We start from the raw sequence: 19,113 nt of genomic DNA on the forward strand, positions 1-19,113 counted from the left end.
AACTATAATAAAGAAAATGACAACCAGTCTTGGTTCACAAGTGTTTTAATGACCAGAAGAGTATGAGAATATGCAATGGTTTAAAATAGTTAATGTATAGGAAAGCACAAAAAGTCAAAGATTTTGAACAACATCTGCCTGGGGAACCCTCACAGTAAAGGTTATACACTGTAATAGTCCCGTCCCCTATCTCAGTGTCACAATGTCCAAATCTACTATGACCAGCTTAGATTTCCCCTCTAGCGCTGATGCTTATAACAAGATTTCTTTGCTCCAAAGAGATTATCTTCCAACTAGTTCAGAAGACGTTCTTGTCATCAAGGAACTTCATTCCACCTTGGGGTCACTCTGTCGCTAGGATGAGTCTCAGGCTAAGATCCCTAAGGCCCGCATCCAGAGGTAGGGTTCTCAGGAGTTTCAAGTAAACAAGTGATAAATCATACATCTCTTCCTGTGATCAGCTGCTCCAGTCCATATGCAGTCATTGATACGATGGCTTAAATACACTGGGCTATATTTTCTTAGCTTCTTCCTAGTCCTTTTTGTGCTGAATACAGAGAGACCAGCATACTACAAAAAAGTGTTCACACGTGCTGTTAGAAACTTAATCTTGGGAGAAAACCACTGTTTTTCCCACTGACTTGTACACTATTCAGCAGACAGTCTGAGTGTCTGAAATTCTGACAACTCCAGCTTTAGAGTGATCAGGGTCCCAAACAGGACTCGTAGGAGTGTTCCAGAAAAGGGAGAAGAGAGCGTTTGATTAGGATTTTCCCTATGCTAACTAAGGAAAGATGAGATTCTATTTGTCAGAACTAGAGAGGACGTCTTCCCTTATCCCATTAGTTGGCTCCCGTGGGTACACGCTCCACTATGAGACCAGACTGAGATTTTGCTAGCTTTCGGGGAAATCTTGTCCTCCTGTCCCGGATCTCTAGAGGAAGAGGAGCAGTTTCTAAGCAGGGAAGTCGCTGTCCCTGTAGGCCGGAGTAGTTAGGTGCTTCCAGACAGCGCGTGCCATCTCTTCACCAGCTCCTTGGGCTTATTGATCATCTCATTCCAGTGTTCCAATTCTTTCCCCCTTGTGTACATGAAGGGTCCTACTACCACACGGCCCAGCTGGTGGCTTTCTGGATGAAAAAGAGGGGTGGGGGTGGGGGAACAGCTTAGTTATTCTCTCTGTAGTGTTGGGGATACTGCAGCCACCCATGTGAGTTACTTCTCACCTTCGCTTTAAGGAAGTAGCGAATTCACTCTCCCCACAGAGAGGAAAACAGGCATCAGCTACAACCTTTGAACTTGGACTCCGCTATCTATAGCCCTGTCTTCTACAGAATACTCATAGTAGAGAGTCCTCCAAAATTCAATTAGCCAATGAGGGCCCCTCTTTGCTAACGGTGGGCACTATCCTTCCTCAGACCCCCGTCCTCCCGGCCTTGCTTCCTGATGAGAGCTGGTGCAGGAGACAGCATGGAGATGGTGATGCTGGGAGAGCCACTTACCTTCTGTCTCAGTTCCCTCAAGGGGTAAAATGGAGAGAACGCCCTACAGGATGGTGGTGAGGATCAGGTGAGAGAATAATTGTAAAGCATCTAGCGTCTACTACAGAGGCTGCAAAATGCTTATCCTCACTATCATCATCATCATCCCTGCCGCTGCTACTACAGCTACTAGAAGGTCTTTTCCGCCTGGGCCAGAAAGACAAACCCTTACTGTCCCCATCTGTGTTCTGCAGCACCGTCAGGCTCAGACTTGCGGTGTCCAGCTCCTCGGAATCCGCCTTGAAGCTAAAGGTCTCGTTATACACGGGATTGGGGGAGCCCAGCACGGCCGAAGTCTTCTTGCACTTGACGAATTTGTTGTGGTTCATCAGCGACACTTTGACCGACACGCCTAAGAAAACCCGGGGGAGAATCACTGGCAAACCGCGGAGGGGAGACTACAGAGAGAACCAACCCCACCTCTCTCCTCCCTGGGAAGGCCACAAGAGCTCCCAAGCTGGCCAAGCCAGTGTTCCCCCCCTCCCCCACGCTGGGCCCCCTCACCGCGCAGCCGGGGGCCATCAGCCAAAGGAAGCGGGGTAATTGTTCCCGGGGCTTTCCAGCCTGACCCTCCAGCCAGTCTTAGGGAAAGGCCTTCCCTTCCTCCCGGGCTGCCGAGAGCAGCACCGTCCCAGACAAGGCTTCGGCGTATCTGAAAACATCGCACGCCCCGGCACGCATTGGCCCAAGCGGCCAGCAGTCTCGGGACGGCGGCAGCCGCGCCCACCCCACCAGCGGCCCGCTCCCCAGCGCTCCTGGTCCGGGGGCACCCCCTGCTTCCCTGAACCTCCCAAACCCGAAGTGAAGGGAGAAAGAGGGAGACAGCCCTCAGTGTCGGAGCCCCCGCGCCATCCCTCCGCCCTGGGCCCTTCCCCGCGGCTCCTGGAGGGTCGGGGAGACTCGGGAGGCTGCGGGGAGGGGGAGCGGAGATAAGTAGTGACCCAGAGGTCAGGGAAGGCTTCCCGGAGGAGGTTAAAGGAAGGAGTGACAGGCGTGAAAGGAGGATGGGAAATGGCGCGGGAAGGGCACAGGGAGCGCCCAATTCGGCGTAGCCCAGCTCAGAGAAGCCCCGCTTCCTTTTAGAAGCAGTTCAGACTGGGGAAGCTCCGTGGCAGGGCGGATGGAGCATCGACATGGAGGCGGGGAGATCTGGGGTCAAGGCTGCCCTCTGACCCTACTCAGCGCTGTGGGAGCTTGGGGGTCTGCCCCTCCCCCCCAAAGCAGCTGAAGTTCCGCCTTCTTTTCTGCGGCGCGGAGCATCTGGAAAAATCTAAGGGCCCTTCCTCAGAAAGATGATGGCAAGTACCCGTATGAAAGGCACCGTGATCAGGGACGTGTAAGATGCTGTCTGCGCACGCGCACTTCCGCCACCAGGGGGCGCAGCGGAGAGCGCGGGAGGCTGGAATCCCCAAGTCTGACAGAGTCGCACGTGGGCCGGACACTCATGGACTTATGCCCAGGGCTCCTCGTCCCTAACATGGGCGGGGCAGGAACGGCCCGTCACCCCGGTGTCCGCTGCGCGAAGCCGGACCTGGCCCAGCTCTCCCCGAACAGGACGTGTGTGTGTGTGTGCGCGCGTGCGTGTGTATGTGTGTGTGCGCGTGCGCGTGCGCGTGCGTGTGTAGGGATGCGTCTCTGGGTAGGACTAGCCCGGAAGAAACGGGAGATGTGAGACTTGGAGACTCCCGCCGCGTTCCCAGGGACCGTCCGTCTGGGCCGGGGGCGGGGCGCTCCCGGCCCGTGTGGGTGGATAAAGAAGGAGGAGACTGTATTGGTTTGCAGCTAACATCTTCCCGGTTATTTCCCATCACCCGCGTACTTGTCTCCTCCATCGGCAGGGGGCGCCTTCAGAGCCGCCATCTTTGCGCCGCTCTCCCACCAACCCCGGGCCCGGCCCTCCCGGACCGGCCGCCTCCCTCAGCGCTCTCACTTCGCAGATTGAGAGACCGAGTCCCGGGAGATGAGCCGGGGCCCCCGGGGGCCACCAGGGGGCGTCGGAGTCCTCCGTAAGGGGAGTAACAAACTGCATCTCCGGATGAGCCGGGGGGGGGGGGCCCGGGGATGTTGGGCCTGAGAAACCTCCGGGCTGGGACGGGGGAGGTTCCAAACCCTCGCGGCGTTTGCCCGGGTCGGGCGTGAGGAGAGCTTAGCCTGGGACCGGGGCCGTCCTGAAACGGGAGGGGCCGGGGCAGGGGCCGGGCTCTGCCCCCAGCGTCTGGCAGCGAGAATCGGGAGGGGCGCAGAAAAGTCCTGCTCGGGTAAAGCCTGGGCTAGACCCACTCTGAGGTCTCTTCTGCCTGCGGAGCTTTACGATTGCGTGGGACCTGAAGAAATGGGGTGTGGAAAGGGATCCCCACCCCCACCCCCAGCGTGTAAATTGGCAGAGAGAAGAATAAGAAGATTCCGAAGGGGGACCACCTTGTTAGAGGCAACTTTTCTGGCCGAGAGCTGGTCCCTTAGGGCAGGGATTCTGAACCTGGGCCTATCTGCCCCACAGGCTCCAGATTTCTGGGGGTCCAGAACGTGTACAGGGACAGATACTCCCTCTCCCCGCCGATGTCTAACTGAACCGGGACATTTCCTTTCATGACGAGCGCCGGCGACAAGAGCAGTCTGAGAGACGGCCCGTAGGCCTCGCCAGGCTGCCCAACAGCCCGGGGGGGGGGGCATCATCTCGGCAAAAGGCCGGCAGAACTCACTGGCAACGCTCCGGTCCTCCCGGAACTTCAAGCCCTTGGCCCTCAGCACCACGACCGTCAGGCGGCCCAGGTAGTCGTTGTAGCTGAGGGAGAACTGGATGTCCCCGAGCTCGGAAGGGGGCTGTGGAGAGCAGAATGAACAGCCGGCTTCAGGGAAGAGACTTACCCGCAGGCGCAGCAAGTGGCTCCCCCGGACCGAGGCCTCGGCCTTCCCCAGCAGCCAGTGACTTACCCCAGACAGGGAGGCAGCCCACCCTGGCCGGAGTGCTCCCTCCCTCCCTCCCTCCCCCATGAGCCCTCCTAGCCTACGTCAAGGACCACCTTCTAGATGAGGCCCATTCTAGCGCCCTCCCCCCATATTCATGTCTCTCTTTAGCCCAATATGGCTACATATAATGCGTATGATTTCTTTGTTTTTATATATACTTATATGTGCAAATGTTGTTTCCCTGAATAAAACTTAAAGTTCTTACTTTTATCTTAGATTCATAGGACTGAGCAGTGTCAGAAGCATAGTAGGTGTTTTATTATGACACTGCCGATTGATAGATAATCTTTTCAATCTCTTCTAGCTCTACATCTATGATGTCCTGATCACAATCAGGCCAACAAAGCAGACTTTGAAGTCAGAACACTTGCATCTGAGCAATCCTTTTCTGGACGATTTCCTAAAGCCTTTATATTCTTTACAGAATTTCTGCCTCTCTGAGAAATAGATGTTGTAGATAATGTTTGCTGACTTTTTTCACCGTTTCTTATATTTTCTTTTATAGACGGCACAATGGTCAGATGGTTTCCTGGGCTCATCCATGGTGGATGCTGTTTTACAAGACTATCCCTTAAGGGAAAATCTGTAGTTTGGGGGTTGGATTTTTTTTTCATTATGTTACCCTGACAACCAGGACAAGAGAAGATGCGGTATATTCTCATGAAGCCCTCTCCCCACCTCTGTAAAGTCATAGGGGAGAGATGTCCTCTCATGTCTCTCTTATGGAGCCAAAATTGTTCTTTGTAATTTTGCAATTCTCATTTTTTTTTATTGTTTTCTAATTATGTTCCTTTCCATTTACACCAAACTAATTCTTAATACTCTAAAAAGGCAAATTGAAGGAAGGGCTTTTTTAACTGCCTGGATACCTAGCTGGAGAGCTCCTATGACACAGCCACTTCTTCCCTCTAGCAATCAGTTACACGTCAGTCCAAGGCAGCATAGTGCACTGGGAATGTCACTGGATTTAGAGTCAAAGGAATCTGAGTTTGGGTAAATCATTGAAAAAAAATCTTTCTGGCCCTCAGTTTCCTTCTCCATCAAGGAAGGAGTTGTACTAAATGATTTGCAAGGTGTCTTTCCCAAGCTTCAGTGATCTTTACCAAATCTACCTCCGTGTTCTACTGGAATCCTGCCATAACCTAAGAAGTTGCTGCACTAACACAGGGTGATATTTGCTTAATTAACTTAACCTTTAATTAGCCACCTACCTCCAGGCTCTCTGCTTCCAAGTCTCTCCAGACAATGGACCGACTGTCGCTTGTTAGCATCTCATCTTTCAGTGGGAAGAGCACTTGGCCCAGGAGGTGATGCTTCCTTTGCTTGTCTACGTGAAACACTGAAAACTTCAGCACCCTCCGAGTGACTGTTCTACTGGATACCTTAGGGGATGGAGACCCAGGACCAAGTCAAGTGCCAAAGAGGCGTCTGGAAAATTGCTTTGGTTTTTCAATTAATCATTTTTTTCTCCCTTTCACCTACCTTCTTTCCATTAAAAGTGGGGAAGGAAAAGTGGAGAGAAGCAAGTAGAAACAATCTTGTAACAAATTCACATAAACAAACAACAAATCCCCTCATTGGCCAGGTTCAAAAACTAACTCTGGGCAAGTTGTACCAAATTTAATCCAGCAGTATCAAAACTCATCAGAAATGGGGATCAGTAATCCATACAGCAGGATCCCTGTGGACTATATTTTAACTTAGTTTTAAAACATAATATTATTTATGCTTTATTGTATTATTATTTATTTTGTTAAATAGTTCCTGTTACATTTTAATCTGTCTGGGCCATACTCAGGAGAGTTGGGCTATACAAAGTAGGTCTGATACCTTCTCTAAATAATCCTTTAAGCCTATAAATTGCAGAGAGATGTCAATTTGTATTAGTAGAGAAGAGTTCCGGGGATCAATGAAATCTCTAGTCCAGTCTCAGGCTCCTTTTGATAACTACACCCAAAGTATTGATTAATGCATATGAACTTTCATGGTGTTTAACAGAGGATCTCAGGGCCTTCCTATCTTCAACATTTTTATAATACTAATCTTAATTTCTAATACTGTAATTCAAGTGAAAAAAATTCTCACGTGCCTATTAATTATGTTAAATGACACTTAGAATTTTTTTTTAAATCAAGCAATAGTGTATCAGGGCCATTCTACCCTATTCTTTCGTCTACTTTGTGCCTTTTCCTGAGATTACTTTTAGTAATCTCTGTCTATATTTACATATTGGTTCCTCCATCAGAATATGAGCTTATTGAAGGCAGGAATTATTTTTTTCATCCCCCATCTCCCCCCACCTTTTATTGCATCCCCAATGCAAACATTCTTAATAAATGCTTATTGATGTACTGAGGACAACAGATGAACCACTGCATACATGGGGAACTAAAGCTTCTCCATTGAACCCTCACAGGGTCCATTCCTTTGCAATCAAGTGATAAAGCTGACTCTGTGGGGAGGGGGGGTCGGGGGGGGGGAGGAATGGACAAAAAGGGAAGCAAGCTCCTATTCAAACAAGCCCGAAACTTTTCCAGGATGGATCTCTAGGTTCCTCTATTTTGCTCCCCAGGGAAGTCGGTACCTGGAAAATGAAGTTTTCATCAAATTGTGGGTTGGATGTTTTCCGCTTCACTTTGGACTGCAGAAAGCGCCTCTCGTCAGGCAGCAGATAGAGCTTCACCAAGGGACTGCAAGTTTCTGATGGGGAGGGGGTCTGCAACTTCCGGGCCTTGATCAGGCCCACCAGGAGCCTCTCGGCCTCCTGCTCATACTCCACCGTGAACCACAGCCTCCCCAGGCAGCCTTCAGGGAAGTCAGTCTCACTCTTGTCCTCAGGAAACTTGTAAAGCTCTGGATTGATTGTCCCGACCACATATGCACCCCCTGAAACAGACACATCATGGACTTCAAAAGAAGGAAACACCCATAGATGGAAAACCTATCCTGAGATTACTTTTGTTTTTCAACAAGGAAACCAGTCTAAGTGAGCTGGGTGAGTGGGCACTAGAAGCTTTAGGCTTCCACATCCATCAGACCTGTAAATTGTCAGAGCCTGACAGAAAGGTGCCTCTGGATCCAATTTCTGTACTGGATAAAGGAGGCAGCTCCAGAATTTAGAAGTCAGAAGAATTATACACAGGTAGTCAGGTCTAGGCCCAGACCTGGCCTCCAAGGAGGTTTGTAAACCCAGGTTCAAGTCCCATCTAATAATATATATTAATCATGTGACATTGGAGAAATCACTTTATCATGATTATTACTGGCATCTCTCCATGATCACCAGTTGCAGAACAGTTGCTGATTTGCTCTGGAGGAGGGAATTTCCTAACTGGGATTTCCCAATAATAATAAAATCACAAGTGTAGCCTAAAAAAGAAAAAGGAAGAAAGGTCCTTATGTTTCAACCAAATTTTTCCACTCAAAGCTCCTGTTTTTACTCTGTATTTACTCACACTATTCCTCTTTCCTAGAATGGCCCTGTAATTTCCAGAGATACCCTTCAATTTGTGATCCTTCCTCTTATGATAAAAAGCAACTGATAGCAAACATATTTGGAAGTATATGTGAAGTTCTTTCTTTTCTACTTAATGACGTTTTCCTCAGTGAAGCCTTGAGCCATCTGAGCTCATAGAAAGTTTTCCAAATTCTATTTAAATGTAAATATTTTAAAGAACCCACTAAGGTGAATGCAAAATATTTATATGTAAAGGTCTTTTCCCAAATCACCAGCAGAATTTGTTGTTTGACATTAAAATTATTAAATTTTAATCATTATATATCTTGAAATTTTGCAGCATAGGATTTCTTTGTGGAGGCGATTTGTAGATTCTTTCAACTGGCATTTCCTTTTCTGGGTTCAAAAGTTCTGAGAAGATTTCTTGTATTATTTCTCGCATTATGTTCAAGTTTTTGTTTTGGTGAATGCTTCTGGGAAATCTGAAATCCTTCGGTTGTTTCTGTGCATTCCTGTCTTTGATGTTTGCTTATATAGAAATGTTTTATTTTAATGCTATTGATTTTTGCTTCTCTTCTCCCAGATTGTCCCTGATTTCTGTATATCTGCATTTCTAATCTGCCACTCCCTCTTGTTTCTGTGAAATCAATCACCATAAATTTACATTTTTCTGTTCTGCCAATTACTTCTGAAAAAGTGAAAAAAAAAATTTGCTTTCAGAATTCTTAGTTCTCTCTTTTTTTGGCTGAGGCAATTGGGCATACGTGACTTGCCCAGGGTCACACAGCCAGGAAGTGTTAAGTGTCTGAGACCAAATTTGAACTCAAGTCCTCCTGACTTCGGGGCTGGTGCTCTATCCAGTGTGCTCCCCTAGCTGCTCTTTCTTAGTTCTCAAAGCATTCAAAGACATCCCATTGTGATTCATGCTCTCTTGATAATCCACAGGATCCCCAGCGGGCTGATTCATTTTCCCTTTGCCTCAGCATATTTTTCCTATATATATATATATTTTTTTAATTTAATAGCCTTTTATTTACAGGATATATGCATGGGTAACTTTACAGCGTTAACAATTGCCAAATCTCTTGTTCCAATTTTTCACCTCTTACCCCCCACCCCCTCCCCCAGATGGCAGGATGACCAGTAGATGTTAAATACATTAAAATATAAATTAGATACACAATAAGTATACATGACCAAAACGTTATTTTGCTGTACAAAAAGAATCAGACTTTGAACTATTGTACAATTAGCTTGTGAAGGAAATCCAAAATGCAGGTGGGCATAGATATAGGGATTGGGAATTCAATGTAATGGTTCTTAGTCATCTCCCAGAGTTCTTTCTCTGGGCGTAGCTGGTTCAGTTCATTACTGCTCCATTGAAAATGATTTGGTTGATCTCGTTGCTGAGGATGGCCAGGTCCATCAGAACTGGTCATCATATAATATTGTTGTTGAAGTATATAATGATCTCCTGGTCCTGCTCATTTCACTCAGCATCAGTTCCTGTAAGTCTCTCCAGGCCTTTCTGAAATTATCCTGTTGGTCATTTCTTACAGAACAGTAATATTCCATAATATTCATATACCACAATTTATTCAGCCATTCTCCAACTGATGGACATCCATTCAGTTTCCAGTTTCTAGCCACTACAAAAAGGGCTGCCACAAACATTCGTGCACATACCGGTCCCTTTCCCTTCTTTATAATCTCTTTGGGATATAATCCCACTAGTAACACTGCTGGATCAAAGGGTATGCACAGTTTGATAACTTTTTGAGCATAGTTCCAAACTACTCTCCAAAATGGTTGGATTCGTTCACAACTCCACCAACAATGCATCAATGTCCCAGTTTTCCTGCATCCCCTCCAACAATCATCATTATTTTTTCCTGTCATCTTAGCCAATCTGACAGGTGTGTAGTGGTATCTTAGAGTTGTCTTAATTTGCATTTCTCTGATTAATAATGACTTGGAGCATCTTTTCATATGACTAGAAATAGTTTCAATTTCTTCATCTGAGAATTGTCTGTTCATATCCTTTGACCTATTTTTCTTTCTAATATATTTTTTCCCTTTTAATCTTATTTTTCTTCTACAGCATTTTATGGGAAAATGTATTTAGAAGAATTGCACATGTTTAACCACGTTGGATTGCTTGCTGTCTTGGGGAAGGAGAAAGGAGAAAAATTTCGAACACAGATTTTGAAAAGATGAATGTTGAAAACTACTTTTGCATATATTTGGAAAAATAAAATACTTTTAAAAACATCTTGTTCCCTCTGTGTCTTACTTTGTTCGCAATGCCTGGCATGCTCTCAGTCCCTTCAGTGTCTGGCTGCCCATCCTTTAAAGCCCAACTCAAATGCTGCCTCTTCCATGAAGCCCTTTCGATTTCTGAGTAGCTACAATCTTCCCCCCAGACAATCAATAGTATTTTGGCAATGCTCTGATGTTTTTGCATTACTTGCATTTTGTTTTCGTTCTCATTTTTTCCCTTTTTGATTTGACCTTTCTTGTGTAGCAGGATAATTGTATAAATATGTATACATATATTGCATTTAGCACATATATGTTTAACATATATGTTGGATTACTTGCCATCTAAAGGAGGAGATGAGAGTAAGGGAGGTAAAAATTTGGAACACAAGGTTTGCAAGAGTCAATGTCGAAAAATTATCCCTACATATGTTTTAAAAATAAAAAGCTGAAACTTAAAAGAAAAGAAATAAAAAAAGAAAATGTTTGCATTACAGTTAATTTGGTCTATATCTTATCACTTTATTAGACTAAATCCATGAGGATCGGGATCACAGTGGATGTAAACCTTAATCTATCTGGCCACCATCAAAGAATTCAGTATTCAGAGAGAACATCATAAAAGTCTACTGATTGAATAGAGCCTGAGTGCAGTCTACTCACCAAGTGAATGAAAAGATGATCGAGGCAGGAATTCTGGGGCAATGTATGGATCACTCTCATCCTGGATTCTTTCTCCTTTGGTCAGAGTAATCCAATCCCTGCCATGGAAGGAGGGAGGAACAACAAATGGGATACCTTTGGTCCTGTTTACAAAATCAAGTAAAGATGGAAAAAATTAAATGACCAGAATAAAAGAAGGCAATAGGTTCATAAAACAAGAATGGAGGAGAGGGGAGGATGAAGAGGCCGTGGAAGAAATAAATATGTAAATAGGCAGTATTGATTCTACTTCAGGGTCTCCTATTGCAACTCCTCAGGAATGTCCAAATAAAATCAAAGAGAAAGACCCTGAGGTTTGACCAGCTGCCTTCCTACTGGGACAGCTGGTGGCACAGTGGACTGAGCACAGGGACTGAAGTCAGAAAGCCCTGATTTCAAATCCAGCTTCAGACATTTAATATCTGTGTTAACTTTGTACAAGTCACTTTAATTCAGTTTCCTTAATGGTAAAAGGGGGAAAATAATACCTTCCAGGATTATTGTAATAATCAAATGAGATATTTGCAAAGCCCTTAGCAAGACTGGCACTATATAAATGATGCTTATCATTATTATTATTATTATCACTACATCCTCCAGACTCTTCAGACCCAAACCACCATCTGACTTGCTGCTCCTTAAGTATCCCTGAGTTTTGCCACCTTCCCTGAAGCTGAACTCTTATAAATATTTTATTTCCTCCAATTAGAGTGTTAATTCCTTGAGAGCAAGGGACTGACTCATTTTCTTCTACTTATTCCTAGTGCTTGGCACACAGTAAATACTTAATAAATGCTTCTTTTTTCTTTATCTCGTTCTTTCAGGAATAGAAGCAAAGCTCTATATTCTTCACTCATATCCAAGACCTCATCTTTTAGGGGGAAAATACCAAAGTCGCAAACCAAACCAAATGACCAGGACAACAAACTCACTACAGCAGGTCAGAGATACTCCGGCCTACTCCCTTAGTCTGCTTTATTTAGGCTTTCTTCCCTCCTCCCTTGTTTTTCCTCTCCATTCCCGTGCCATTAGGAGGGCTGAAGACCATTCACCTGTTGGGCTGGATCACTGCTGACTGAGAAGGCTGCTTCTCCTGTCCCCCAGCAAGAGACCGCGTTCCAGTCAGCTCCTCATAGGCAGGGGCGACGCACAGCTTCTTCCAGAGACAATAGCCCATGATCCCAATCAGAACCAGAAACAGCAGCCCTGCGATCACTCCTCCGGCCACTAGGGTTACCTGTGCTAAGGCCACACAGAATCAGGCAGGGCTCACTTTTAAGTAAGAGCTCTAAGGTTCCAAAATATTTCCTTAAGCTCAAATACTGCCCCTTCCCTCCGTTTCATCCCAGGGGATCTTCTCTAACATTTTCTCCCATGTCTCTACCACCCAGCCTTGCCCGGCCACCAAATTGCTAAGCAAGGAACAGGATTTTGAGTTGAAAAGGAAAAAAATCAAATAAGATTCTCAAAAAACTCTCTTCCCAATGCCCTTAACGTTGCCTTTTGAGTCACAGCAAACAGAAAATGTGTCTATGTTTCTTTTGGGGGGACAGAAAGAAAGAAAAAAGAAGGGGGGCAAGAAAACACTCAAATAGTCAATGATTGTATTTTAAAGGAATTACAATCCAGGCAAAATATAGATGCTCGTCCTTGCCTTTCCTTTTGTGGATCTCTTTCCCTTCATGGGGAAGTTGGTCTCAGCCAATCTCTGGTATTAAATGATTCCTGAGAGGCTCTATGGTATAGTGGATGGAGAGGCTGACCTTAGAGCCAAGACCTGGGTTCATGTCTTCCTTCTAATACATAGTGGTTAAAATAAATTAATGCCCCAGCTACAAATAAATGGCCCTTATCTCCAAGCATTTGGAGTGGTCCTGAATTTACTAATAAGAAGGAAAAATTGAGCTATGCATAAGCAATTACAGCAAACATTTATCAATCCAGGTGTTGGAGTGGATTTAGTGCTTAAGGTTATGAAAAATCAAATTAAAATCCTGCATCAGACATTTATTAACTATGTACTCCCGGCCAAGTCACTTAATTTCTCAGCCTTGATTTCCTCATCTATAAAACAAAAATAAGGATTTTTGTGAAGACAGCCTATGTAAAGCATTTTGCAAATCCTAAATCTTTTTCAAATTACTAGTTATTAAGTGCCTACTGAGTACAAAACATTCTACTAAGTGCTGACATTACAAAAATACATGGGATATAGAATGACTTCTCTGTATGTAGTTCATTCCTGGCTCAGAAAATGCTCAGAAAATGAAAATGAACTTGGACTTAATTGTCTGCCTTTTTGTTTTTATAGGCACACCCACCAATCAAAATAACCCTTCCTTTTCCTTTCCCAGACTCAGAACTATCCTTTAGCTTTCAGACTAGAGTATTTCTCTCCAGAGCTTAAATCAGAAGCTTCTCCCAAAGGACTCAAAGCACCTTAGAAAGAAAGAAATACAAGACAATTTGCAAAGGAAGGAAGACTGAATTTAGACTCTCAAAGGTGGGTTCAAGTCAGAATTTCATTACATCCTTATTATCTTGACTCCTTTAGAGTTTCAACAGTCAAAAAAGGGGTTATTTGTTTTACTTACATCACAGAGCTGTAGTGTGAAACTTTTTGATTTATGTAAAGGCCTATAAAAATGACAGCTATTCCACACACAGTTGAAGAGCTCTAGCTATAGACAAATAAGCACTTAAACATTTCCTTAACACAAACTGTCCCCCTGGGTGGGTGGCAATGTCTAACACTGGCAGTCTTGGAGACTTTGTTTGGATATGACTAAAACTTGTCCTTTCTGGATCCTCCAGTCACACACACACACACACACTTCCTCCCTCTCTCTATCTCTCTCTGTCTCACACACACACACACACACACACACACACACACACACACACACACTGTTCTCCTAATCCTAGGACCAGCCCAAAGGAGTCATTTCTTGGGAAGGGGCTGATTTCTACTTCTTAGACAACAGCACTGTAACACTCCCCCCCCCCCCACACTCCAAATCACATCTGTCCCTCCTGCCGAGAACACCAATGTCAAACTGTCACTGCAGCGATTCCAATTAGGATCTAGAATACTTGGTACCTAAAGAAGTCTTGGATAGATGGCACAGTGCACAGAGGACTGGGCCTGGAGTCAGGAAGACTTGAATTTGAATCTTCCCTTAGACACTTGCTAGCAGGGTGACCCCTCTGCCTCAGTTTCTTCAGCTGTAATAACTGAGGCCCGAGACCTTGCACAGCCCTCCCTCACTTAAATCCAATTCACTTGCAGTCCATGGCATCCCTTCCATGATGTCATGGTCCTCTACAGCAACAATAAATGAGGTCATATTTGTAAAGCTCTCAGCCCAGTGCCCAGCACATAGTAGGGCTTAACAAATGCTTATTTCCTTCTTCACCCTCCCTCAAAGCGGTTCTGACCTGGAGAAGCGAGGAAGGCCAACTTGTAGAGACGCTTTATCTAGTTGGGGTCCCTGTAGGAACAGGAGATTCCCCCAGTCCCTCTCTTGCGCACCCGCTAGTCCGGGCGCAGGACGGTAGAAATCTGCTGAATCCTGGCGAGTCGCCTCTTACAAGAGGGATGTGTGAGCTCAGAGAACAACTTTTCTTCCAGCCGGACCCTTCCCAGTTTCCTGCCAGGCCGCCTCCCCAGCTGCTGCACTCCCACAGGCACTTTGGGCGGCCCCGGACACGCACCCCAAGGCCAAGCAGGCGCAGGGTCCTTGGGGGAGGGGAGGCAGGGGGTGGGCCCGGACGCCCCCCCAGCGAGCCCTGCAGATACCCCCGAGGGCAAAGCCGTGGCTTCCAGAAAAGTGCCCTTCACTCACTCGCCCGAGCCAAGTGGGGGGACACCGTGAGGGTCCTTGCCCGCCTCTCGCTCGAAAGCATCCCCGCACGGCCGCGCCTCCCTCTTTGGGAAGCCACCGGGGCACTTACCAGGCATGGGTCTGGGGAAAGCCGGGGTCCCAGAGGCGCCGGGGCCCAGGACTGCGGCTCCCACCTCAGCGGGGCACGGGGGGCGGCCCCGGCTTCCCCCGCTCCGGCGCGGGCAGAAGCGCCAGGGGGGCTGCCCACACACGTGGATGTCCCGGACCTTCGGCCGCGCGCTGACCTGAGTGAGACGAGCCAGCGCCAGATCCGGGCTCCTGCTCCTGCTCCGGCTCCGGCTCCGGCCCCGCGCTCAGTCTCCTCCCCTCGGAGCGGACTTGGGGAGCGCCAGCGGATTTAAAGGCTGCGCTGGCTGGAGAGCCTTGGGGAAGGGGGGAAGGGGCGGGCCGCGCTCCCTGCTTCCCTCCCTCCTGCCTCCCCCCAGCACCGCGCCCCGGGAGCCGGGCCAGGGCGCAGCTGCCTCCGCGTCCCTCCGCGTGCCTTGCTCCCTGCTAGCTGGGGGCCGTCGGGCGCAAGGAGTCCGTGGCAGGTGCCGTCTGGTGGCCACCGGCTCCCCGCTGATGCTGCTGGAAAAGGGCCCGAGTCCCGAGAGCTGCCGGCGGGGACCAAACAGGGGGAGCTGGTGGAGACGGATCCCAAGGAAACGATCAAGGAGGGAGAGGGACCCGCACGTGCAAAAATGTTCGTGGGACAAAGAATTGGGAAACGAGAAATGCCGTCAGCTGGAGAATGGTTTAATAAGTTATGGAACGTTATTGTTCTATAAAAAACGATGAACAATCTGACGTTAGAAAGACGTGGACAAATCCACACGAACTGATGCTAAGGGAAACAAGCAGGACCAGCAACACACTGTACACAGTAACCGTAAGATTGTGCGGGCTTAATGAAAATGGAAGTGCCTTAACCAATCTAGTAAATGCCAGACCCAAACCCTATCCTAGGGATACTAATAGAGGTACAATACACCTAGGTAACAAGGGTACTAATGGACATCATGTTGGAGGAAACGGTTTGATATGAATCTCTAAATATCAGGGACATCTCCAACTACTTAGTTTTCCTCAATAACCTATTATGACATCTCATCTAAAAATTATGTAAATATTTCTTGTATATATTTCTATAACTTGTGTCAGAGAATTCTTCCTGACACTTGCCTGACTGTGATGCTCCCACTTGGATGGAACTGGGAACTTCAATATCTTCACTAACCCACAAGCAGTCATCTACTCCTCTTATGACCACATGGGTTCACAAAGCTTCAAAGTATCAGTTTTATTTAGAAGTAAAGGATACAATATTTTCTTTAAAAGAAGAAGAGATAGCAGCAGCAGTAGCAGAACAACAACAAGAAGAAGGAGAAGGAGAAAAAGAAGAAGAAAAAGAAGTAGTAGTAATAGTAAAGGATATAGAACATACAATCAAGCCCAAAGGAATTGAGAAATTCTCCCTTGGAAAAGACCAGTGCTCTCCCTTGGGAATTACTCTCCCATGACTCACATTATTATTCTTGATGGGGCTCCAGAAAGGGGGAAGAACTTAGGGTTCACTCCCCTGAGTCATTGCTCTGCTATTATGTTCGTTCTTTACCCTCCAATATTCAATTTCTCTTTTATACCATATTGTTCTTTCCCTAGCCTCTTATCTTCATATGATAGTGCCAGCCTTTAGATAAGTGAGTTAGAAAGAGATTATGATGGAATTCTAATAAATCATGTTAAAGCACTTCCATAGGTCAGAATACTCCCAGACTGGCTGAAATTTAGGATTGAACACCTGGTTTTCACAGCTCCATCTTTAATACAAAAGATTTCTTCAGATGACTAAGAAACTTGCTTTCACTCTTTGCCTTTCACTTCATAATGGCTTGTAGAGAGTTTGTAACCCCTAATCATTGACTTTCTCTTTCCCCTAGAACTACAACTATTGCCTCCTGCCCAAATCAGCATCCCCCAAATAGCTTTATTCCCTTGCCCCTTATATTTCCAACCTCCCATACTGCCATGGTCCAGGTTTTGCAATTACCTGGGCTGTTACTTATTGCTCTCCAAAAGCAAGAAAAGAAGGTAGAGATAGTTCCTCCTAGCTCAGACATTAAGGCTCAGAGAAAACAGTTGATAATTGAGGGAAAGGAATCTATAAATGAGAGACAGATTTTATAGTCCCTCCTACATTTGTATCTACAACCTTATAAGTAAGTATAACCCAACTTCTTGGGGGTAATAAGTTCTGTAAGTCAACCATTCCATTTGTAAACTGAGACTTGCTTTAGATTTCAATTTATACCTACTCCAAAAAAGTGACTATCCTATTCTAACAGATTTCTGGGGTAGAATTGGTTGATTAAGTCAGTGACTCGAGTGAGAAAGTTTATCTATATATTACCTTCACACCTGGACTATCACAATAGCCTGCTAACTTATAACTTGTTTCCCTACTAATAACTTCTCCCTCATATTAACTATATTGGGGGGAAAAAAGAAAGAAAAAAAGGGGGGAAAGTATGCTTTTCTTTGTACTCAGAGTTAGTTCATTAGTCTCTCTGGAGGTAAATAGCATCTTTCATCATGGGTTCAAATCATTATCTTGATCAGAGTAGCCAAGTCTTTCATAGTTGATCATCCTCACTTTATTGCTGTTCCTGTATAAAATGTTCTTCTGATTCTGCTCACTTTACCTCAGATAAGTCTCCCCAGATTTTTTCTGAAGTCATCTTGTTCATTATTTCTTATAGCACAATAATATATTTTTACAATCATATGCCACAATTTGTTCAGCTATTCTCCACATAATGGGTATTTTCTCAATTTCTAATTATTTGCCACTACAGAAGAAGCATTATAAATATTTTTGTACATATAAGACCTTTTCCTTTTTCTTTGGGATACAATTCTAGTAGTAATATTGTTGGGTCAAGGTTATATACAATTTCATAGTCCTTTGGGCATAGTTCCAAATTGGTCCCCAGAATAATTGGACCAGTTCAATACTCTACTAGTAATGCATTACCATTATTGCACTGTGTACCTATTTTTTCACAATCTTTCTAGCATTTGACATTTTACCTTCCTGTTATGCTAGTCAATTTGATAGGGTAGTACTTCAGAGTTGTTTTAATTTGCATTTCTCTACTTATTAGTAATTTAGAGCATTTTATCATGTGACTATTAGTAGCTTAGACTTTTTCTTCTGAAAAGAGCCTGGTCATATCATTTGACTATTTATGAATTGGGGATTGGCTCTAATTTTTATAAATTTGACTCTGTTCTCTCTAAATTTGAGAATGAGATCTTTATCAGAGAAACTTGCTGTACATTCTTTCTCCACCTTCCTTTTCTCCTAATTTTTGCTGCATTGGTTTTGTTTATGCAAAAACTTTTAAATAATTTTAATTTAATATTTTACATCTCATGATTTTCTCTGTCTCTTGTTTGATTATAAACTCTTACCTTATCCATAGATCTGACAGGTAAATTTTTCCATGCTTCCCTAATTTATTTATGATATTCTTTCTGTCTAAATCATGTACCAATTTTGCTGTTACCTTGAGTGTGTGAGATACTGCTTATTTCTAGTTTCTGCTGAATTGTTTTCCAATTTTCTCTGCAATTTTCTGTCAAATGGTGAATTTTTGCCCCACAAAACTTAGATCGCTGGGTTTATCAAACACTAAATTATTATGATCATTTACTATTGTGTATCTAATGTATTCTACTGATCCATTACTATTTCTTTTTCTTTCTTTCTTTCTTTCTTTTTTTTTTTTTTTTTTGCTGAAGCAATGGAGATTAAGTGACTTTCCCAGGGTCACACAGCCAGGAAGTGTTAAGTGTCTGAGGTTAGATTTGAGGTCTTCCTGACTTCAGGGCTGGCTCTCTATCCATTACACCAACTAGCTGCCCCTCCATCACTATTTCTTAACCATCACCAGACCGTTTTGATGGGTTAACACTTTATAATATAGTTTAATTGTGGATCTGTTAGGCCACATTCCTTTATATCTTTTTTTCATTGATCCTTTTACATTCTTGATCTTTCGTTCTTCTAGATGACTTTTGTTATTCCCCCCACCCCCTCCACCCCGATCTACAGTTCTTTGGTAGTTTGAGCAGTATGGCACTGAATAAGTAAATTAATTTAGGTAGAATTGTTATTTTTATTATATTAGCTCAGCCTAACCACATGCAATTAATATTTCTTTGATTATTTAGATGTCATTATTTGTGTGAAAATGTTTTATAATTGCTTTCACATAGTTTTTTGGTTTGTCTTGGTAAG

The 19,113-nt window shown here is 44.9% G+C and overlaps 1 protein-coding gene across 4 annotated transcripts; it reads right to left on the minus strand.

Annotated features, from left to right (window-relative positions):
• Window positions 1–27: 27 nt before the first annotated feature.
• Window positions 28–15,332, minus strand: SYT15 (synaptotagmin 15). Of its 4 annotated transcripts, none has more exons than XM_031956260.1 (8): window positions 14,881–15,321; window positions 11,979–12,168; window positions 10,888–11,030; window positions 7,093–7,394; window positions 5,720–5,890; window positions 4,241–4,361; window positions 1,708–1,893; window positions 28–1,130 (listed from the first exon to the last, which is right to left on the minus strand). In XM_031956260.1, the coding sequence occupies exons 1-8, from the start codon at window positions 14,885–14,887 to the stop codon at window positions 994–996; spliced, it is 1,257 nt and encodes a 418-aa protein (XP_031812120.1). In that variant the 5' UTR covers window positions 14,888–15,321; the 3' UTR covers window positions 28–993. The 4 variants fall into 4 exon arrangements, with proteins under 4 accessions (XP_031812120.1, XP_031812122.1, XP_031812121.1 ...); XM_031956262.1 differs by having other exon boundaries at window positions 1,714–1,893; window positions 14,881–15,315; XM_031956261.1 differs by lacking the exons at window positions 28–1,130; window positions 1,708–1,893 and having other exon boundaries at window positions 3,706–4,361; window positions 11,979–12,163; window positions 14,881–15,332.
• Between the last annotated feature and the right edge of the window lie 3,781 nt (window positions 15,333–19,113).

This window comes from Sarcophilus harrisii, chromosome 2 (genome assembly GCF_902635505.1).
Source record: "Sarcophilus harrisii chromosome 2, mSarHar1.11, whole genome shotgun sequence".
Classification (NCBI taxonomy): Eukaryota; Metazoa; Chordata; class Mammalia; order Dasyuromorphia; family Dasyuridae; genus Sarcophilus; species Sarcophilus harrisii.